The sequence below is a fragment of the Rosa rugosa genome, chromosome 3 (genome assembly GCF_958449725.1).
Source record: "Rosa rugosa chromosome 3, drRosRugo1.1, whole genome shotgun sequence".
NCBI classification, from domain to species: domain Eukaryota; kingdom Viridiplantae; phylum Streptophyta; class Magnoliopsida; order Rosales; family Rosaceae; genus Rosa; species Rosa rugosa.
The window spans coordinates 24,931,289-24,938,164 of NC_084822.1; the positions used below are offsets into that span (position 1 = coordinate 24,931,289).

Below are 6,876 nucleotides of genomic sequence, written 5' to 3' on the forward strand. Positions count from 1 at the left end.
ATCATTTGTCAACTCAATAACTCCTGAATAACTATCTCAAGAATCTACTAAAAGCCCTCGGGAAGGAATTTCAATACTAATCTCGTAATTCATAAATAAATCTCGATAAATCAACGCTCAATAAACCATAAAACTCAATAATTCAAAACATAATTTAAATCTCAATTGGAATGAAATAATAATACTGCATGCATAATTAATTTAAAAACAAATGTCCACTCACAGTACTATTTAGTCGATCACGCATACGAGTTCCTTCATCGAGCAATAGCTCGGTATATCGCCCTGTACACAATTATAATTCGTGAATAACGATTCGGCAATTAAAATACGATTCCAATGTCCTATTCTCATAAATCAACATTTTTCATTTCTTCTCCACTTTAACCCAAACTTCACCATTAACACCAATTCATTAATTTAAAGGTTCTAGGACAGAACCAAGAGAAATCCGGCTGTCGGATTCTCGTAAATCGATAATCGAAATCCTAAATTCCCAGAAATTCATAATCAATTAAAAACTTCTCCAATTCCAACCAAATTCACATATTCAACCTCTACAAAAATTATAGAATTTAACTAGCTAAAAAAAAACACAGAATATAAATCACTGTTCATACACCGCACTATTCACCCGTCGCACGATTCATGCGGCGGCCAACTCCTCCTCCGGCCACCAAATTTCATCCACAGCATCATCTCAACATTTCCAATAACTTTCTCAACTGTGACAAAGTCAGAAAATACCTTGAAGTAGCCGAACAATTAAGCACTCCGAAGTACAGTGAAATTTTCAATTATGTTTTCTTCCTCCATGCTTCGATCTGGGTTATGAAACTTGGCAAGCATGAAGAGAGGCTCAAGGCGCTTCTAATGGACCTGGGTTTATGACCGGAGGTGGCCGGAAATCGGCGTTGACCAATTTGCTACAGTAAAAATGTTGGCTTCGATCTCCACATTTCCGGCCAAATCGTCGTAAACAACTCCCACATGCGTGATAAGGAGGAGGAGACGAGTCTATCGATGCTCGCAGCTCGCCATTTGGTGGCCTAGAGGTGGTGAAAGAGGAGGTTGCAGAAGAGAGACTGAGAGAGCACGGGGAAGGAGAGAGAAAAGAAAGGAAAGTTACCCGGCCACAGTAATTTTTCAAATTTATACCAATCTACCATAAACAGTAACTTTCATATTTCGCTTATAACTTTCGCATACGAACTCTGATTTTTACGTACCACATATGCACGCGCTCGGTTTAACGTACTCTACAACTTTCATGAAGAACATTTTCTCAAATTTTGATCCGAACAAAAAGTCAACTTTTAGGGCCCCCCAAAATATCGAAACGGAGCAAAAAAAGTAAATGTAAATGTCGTTTACCCAACGAAAGACTCGTAAACTGGTAAATTTAGGTTCGGGACGTTACACCATCATGGTATCCCATCGTATGGAATTGATCATGTCTATAAGCCAATATTATGATCTGCCTTGTCCATATCAAATACTTCATTCACTTCGTCATTAGGACCATACCATAAGGAGCTTTAATTTATTCTCTGTCTACACACAACATAAGCTTCGTGTAATATCAACATGACCATTGACCCAAAAAAAAAGTAATATCAACATGACCTCTGCATACACAGATCATAAAAAGGAAATGGCAAATCTCCAATTAAAGTTGGTGTCTCAAAAATTGGTCATCTTTGAAAAAAGCCTGCAGATAACTTGGCACCATTTACTCATGATCAACCTAAAAATAGACATAAATTACTTCAAACAAAGAAAAGATTGGGATTTAATAAAGAAAATATACTAAATGGTCTAAAGCTGCTTGGAGATCAAATTAATCACCTACATTCCTCATCTGAAATAAAGTCTATAAACTTGAATGTATATAAAAATTGAAAAAGCAAAATCAGTGATAGTGCATCAACAATGAATTCCAGGCAATTAATGGCGTATAATCAGAATTTAATTTACAAATTACATGGCTATATTGATTATATACCACTATTTTAACATATTAAGCCAATAATTAAGATGGACATGGTAGAACCAAAAACAGGTGTTACTCTACTATTCCAGACCTAGCTTCAACATTGATGCTGAGAACCAAAAAGCAAACGTTAGCAGCAGCTAATCAAGCACAGCATGTCTCCTCTGTCTCTCCAAAATTACTACTGAAAAGAAAACACTTCTTCATCAAGCACAACAGCAGCTAATCATCCTGACCACACCATGTACATGGGAAAAAGGAAGGTATTAATTCTTTCAGGAAAAAATTTCAGACTGTATAGAGAGGTATTAATATTACCTGTGATGAATAACTATCAGTATCAATGTCATCTTCACTAAAATTTTCATTTGTATCAACATCAGCAGATCTAAAAGGGCAAAGGAATGTATATATTTAGTGACAACAGTCACCAAACATTAACAACAAAACATGAAATATGTAAAATATATATTCTTACTGATTGAGCAGTGGACAATTGCGTTTGTCATGGGTCTGCCCATCTTTGCCACATCCATGACAATGTCTACCGGAACTATTGCGTTTTCCATTTTCCTTCTCTTTTCCTCTCTTAATTCTTTTAGCCCTTCCTTTTGTCTTAACTTCATCTGGTTCTCTCAAATCAATCTGATGAGTTGAACTTGTTTTTGCACAAGGCTCCACACCTTCACTGCTATTATTGGCAAGTAGTGGCCTAATCTTCTCAATCAAAGAATCCATTGTTTCACGAAACAATTGACTTGCTTCTTCACTTAAGACAACGCTATCAATTACATGTGAATATTGCTGGAACAGTAGACCACGTTTTTCAAGTAAGGACTTCCTAACAGTTATCTCCATGTCAATCTTGTCCATCACAACCTCAGATCTTGCAGATTTTGTCCATCTCTTCAAAATGTATTGATCTGGCAATTTATGAACTTGATGTAACTTGTGTAAGTATGCTAGAACATGTCTACATGGGACTCCTGCACTCTCAAACAATTTGCAGCTACATGAGGCAAAATCTTTTGATTTGTCATACATAATGACTCGGGCTCTTCCATCCTCATGATCCTGACGCATAACCTTAAGTATACAATTAGTTTCATCCTCCTTTGTGACCTCAAGATTGTAACTGTAGCTCTCCCACAACTGATCTTGAAATATGTAATAGTACTTCCGTGTATAAATAGCAGCCATTTGCTTTTCCATCTTAATGGGGCACTTAAATCTTGGCTTCTCATTGATGTCAATGTGATCTGAAATCAAATGCCGTTTGTGTAAAAGACCCAAACGAAGCTGTAGTCTCGTCACTTAAGAATGCAGCTCCAAACACAATTGTCTGACCATGGTTATTTATCCCCATCAATGGTGCAAAAATCAAACTATACCGATTGGTTTGGTATGTTGTGTCAAAGATAATCACATCACCATAAAACTTATACGACTGTCTCGAAATTGCATCAGCCCAAAAACAATGAGTAATCCTATTTTCAACATCTGCCTTTATTGTGAAAAAGAACCCGGAATTTTTTTCTTGCTCTAGCAGAAAGTAGTCATGCAACATTTCTCCATCATGCCCTTTTGTCTCTTTACGCTTATCCCTTTCAAGATTGTACAAATCTTGTTGTGTACAACCAATGTACTGAAATCCTCCTGCTTGCACTCCAAGAATGTCAAATTGCTGGTGTGTGGGTATGTTTACCATGGATAGTTGTTCCCATAATGATCTCTGAGCTTTAGTAATGATACGCTTTTTGCAAGCGCGCAATTTAACCCTGAAATATCATTAGTAGTATAAGCAAATAGGGATCGTTCTATTCCGGGGATTGAGGGTACACCTGTCATTGTCAAACAATTAAACAATTAAAATTAAAACAAAGTATAGTATTCACAAAGATATTCACAAATATAAACATTGTACACGAAAAAGGGGATTTTTGATTTTGGTTTTTCGAAAATAAAACTAAGTTAACAAAACAAATAAAATGCAAAAACATAAACATAAAGACGGAATGAGAGAACAAATATCAAAACCAAAACTATGATTAAAATCGATTCAATTTCTAACATTGTTCATCAAAGTCATGCAAGAGGAGTTGATCATGTGAAACATTCGAAAGCAAATGAATTCCCATTTTTTACTTTTCAATGCTAATTAATCTAAGCGAAAGCACCTAGATTAATCCTATCAAACATGCAATCAAACCCTAGAAAGCTAGTCAATCATGTCATGTTTAATGCATTACACATAAAGAAAGGCTATCAACTCAAGTGTACAACTTAGTCTGGAAAAGTCCACCTAATTGCAATCCTCGTTAATTAAATTCGATCTTTGCTCAAAATCTTTACTACTTTGATTCAAGTTTACACAAAACGAAAAGTCGATTTCATGTTCTTAAACCTAGCACCAATTATATCGAAACCCTAAGTGTTTGCAACCACATAAGATTAAAATACAAAAGTTATCTATAACGCAAATTTAATTAAACAAACCCACATAAGCAACTCTCGAATTACAATAATAGAATCTGAAAATTCTCATTTAATCATAAAAATTCCAGAAATAATAACTTTGTTCAATCATGAATGTCAACTAAAGCAAACCAACGAAATTCAAACAAAGGTTACAAAGTAGAGGTCGAATTACACCGTGGATGGAAGATGAGGATGGATGATTTTCGTTGTGATCCTTGAAGCTTGAAAGCAAGTCTTCAATGGTGGATGGTGGAGGAATAGTCACGGCTCCTTCTTCTCCCTTCGGCCTTGCTTGAACTCTGTGGCTTGCTTTAGAGGATGGAGAGAAAATGAGAGAAGCTCACGGCAACAATATAATTTTTCTGAATTTTTCTAAGGGATGTGGAACCCCTTTCAACGTCAAAGAGGTAGGTATATATAGGAGCACGGCTAGGGTTCACAAAGCAATCAGAAATTTCCACATAGCTTCCACCAATGAGAATTCGCCAAGTAAGCTTTGTGATGTAGTCCAACCAATCATAGAATGCCAAGTAATCCGTGTGATGTGTTCCAATCAATCAAAATTCTCTAAAATATCTCCCTAATATTTAATTGCCGAATTTCCTTGGAATTATTCTGATTTTCTTCATGAATTTCGGCTAATATTCCTTTAGGGAATTTAGGGATGCACCTAGACACGTTTTCAGCTTTTCTTGGTCTCCACCTTTTTCTCTTTCCTTTTATTTCTCCCTTGAATCTCTCTTGGCGTCATCTCCTTGATTATTTCTGATTTTCACGTTGGCAATCACACCAAATTATTCCTCCAACAATATTTCCTTCCCATAAAAGTCTCCCAAGAAAATCTCTCCTTGAAATCCTCAATCAATCATCTTTAATTCCCATGTTGTCACATTGTTTTTCTCCTTAAGTATTACAAGGCAAATTTAATCCCCAAGGAAAATATATTTTCCTTTTTAAAAACTCTTCCTTGATTTCCTCTTGCTTTGGACGGCAAAACTCTTAAGTCTCCACATTTTTCTCTTGACGTCACAAAACCCTAGTTTACATGGGCTTTATCCACTTTTGCCGAAAGTCCATCTTGCTTGATAATTCTTGGGCCTTCTTGCGTCCTCTTCAAGCCTTGATGTCTCCAACGTCATGTCCATCATAATTTCGATCACACATCTCAATGGGCTTCAGAGTTTTGCTTCACACAGTTTCCTCTTTCGAACAGGATTTCCTGGTTGGACCAGGAAAGCTTCATTTCTTCATTTCTGCTCAATTGTGTGGTCATTTGCATCTCATTTTTGCTCCCCTTGGTGTTCGCAAGCTCCTCTTTCCATTTGTGAGTTCATTTCCACTTTTTAGCTCCGAGGTCCTGAAAATAGAAACTATCAATAAAAATAGAAACTTTCCTAAAATGAAAAATGGTAACTTTCCTAAATTGAAAATGGGAAACTTTCTAAAAATGAAAAATAGAAACTACCGAAAATGGAAACTTTCTACAAATAGGAACTTTCCCAATCGAAGAATGGAAACTTTCCTAAACAGAGTTTTATTAAGGGAATAACGCAAGAAATGTAAGGAAATGCAGTTAAAACGTCGCATTAAAATGCTCCTATCAAGTAAGTCGACGATTGGACTTCAGCAAGTGTAGTCTTTTTGGACTTGTCATAGGATGAGTGTGAGCTTCATCAAATATATTGACTACAAATCCACCAGACTTGTCTCTCACAACTATCATTCTCGCCTTACAGTCCTCCCTTACTACACCACGAATCCTTTTCTCATCACCAGTCAATTCAATCGGACTATTTCCTTGTCTATTGCAAAAAAACGCTTTCCTTATAAACTCATTAGTTGCTCTGCTCCTTTTACTAGAACCAATTCGTACAACAAACCCAGCTGCAGATGCATATTTGGTATAAAAAACATGTGCCTCTTCCCATGTTTTAAATTGCTGACCCTTGAAGGGTTTAAGCTCATTCCTTACTTGAGGAAAGAAAGCTGAAGTAGAGACATTTTCTTTTGACGGAGGGATAGCTTGAATAGGTTCAGTTTCCATTTTCACAGGTACAATAATCCCATTAGTCTCCATTTCTGCAGGTACAACCATCTTATTATCTGTCATATCTTCAGCTCTTCTATCAATTACAGAATGCCACAACACATAGCAAAACTAAAAGTTTTGGTTAAACTAATGAATGCAAAGCCAATTTTAAATGAATTAATGCAAAGCCATTTTCAAATGAATGCAAAGCCGTTTTCAAATTGATGAATGCAAAGTCATGAAACTAAACACATGCAGCAGGACTAAAAAGGTAAATACAAATGTTAAAAGATCACAGACTTGAAAATACTGTGGGCCAATTGCAGCAACCACATCATTTTCAATGCAGCAACCACATCATTTTCAATGAGCTGCA

At 36.2% G+C, this 6,876-nt stretch overlaps 2 protein-coding genes across 3 annotated transcripts; both read right to left on the minus strand.

Moving 5' to 3' along the window:
- Positions 1 to 2,024: 2,024 nt before the first annotated feature.
- On the minus strand, positions 2,025 to 5,010 carry LOC133741260 (protein FAR1-RELATED SEQUENCE 1-like). Of its 2 annotated transcripts, XM_062169195.1 has the most exons (4): positions 4,644 to 5,010; positions 2,472 to 3,834; positions 2,312 to 2,381; positions 2,025 to 2,224 (listed from the first exon to the last, which is right to left on the minus strand). In XM_062169195.1, the coding sequence occupies exons 2-4, from the start codon at positions 3,203 to 3,205 to the stop codon at positions 2,216 to 2,218; spliced, it is 813 nt and encodes a 270-aa protein (XP_062025179.1). In that variant the 5' UTR covers positions 3,206 to 3,834; positions 4,644 to 5,010; the 3' UTR covers positions 2,025 to 2,215. The 2 variants fall into 2 exon arrangements, with proteins under 2 accessions (XP_062025179.1, XP_062025178.1); XM_062169194.1 differs by having other exon boundaries at positions 2,025 to 2,381.
- A 1,061-nt stretch (positions 5,011 to 6,071) lies between these two features.
- LOC133737466 (protein FAR1-RELATED SEQUENCE 5-like) lies at positions 6,072 to 6,566 on the minus strand. The gene has a single exon (XM_062165009.1). It carries the CDS (start codon positions 6,564 to 6,566, stop codon positions 6,072 to 6,074), a length of 495 nt encoding a protein of 164 aa, XP_062020993.1.
- Positions 6,567 to 6,876: the final 310 nt, after the last annotated feature.

Bases quoted from the DNA above. Each gene is read 5' to 3' on its own strand.
- LOC133741260 (XM_062169194.1), bottom strand. From the start codon at position 3,205: ATGGAAAAGCAAATGGCTGCTATTTATACACGGAAGTACTATTACATA. The intron at 2,382-2,471 runs GTAAGAATATAT...TTGCCCTTTTAG, and splicing joins AATTGTCCACTGCTCAATCA to ATCTGCTGATGTTGATACAA.
- LOC133737466 (XM_062165009.1), bottom strand. From the start codon at position 6,566: ATGGTTGTACCTGCAGAAATGGAGACTAATGGGATTATTGTACCTGTG.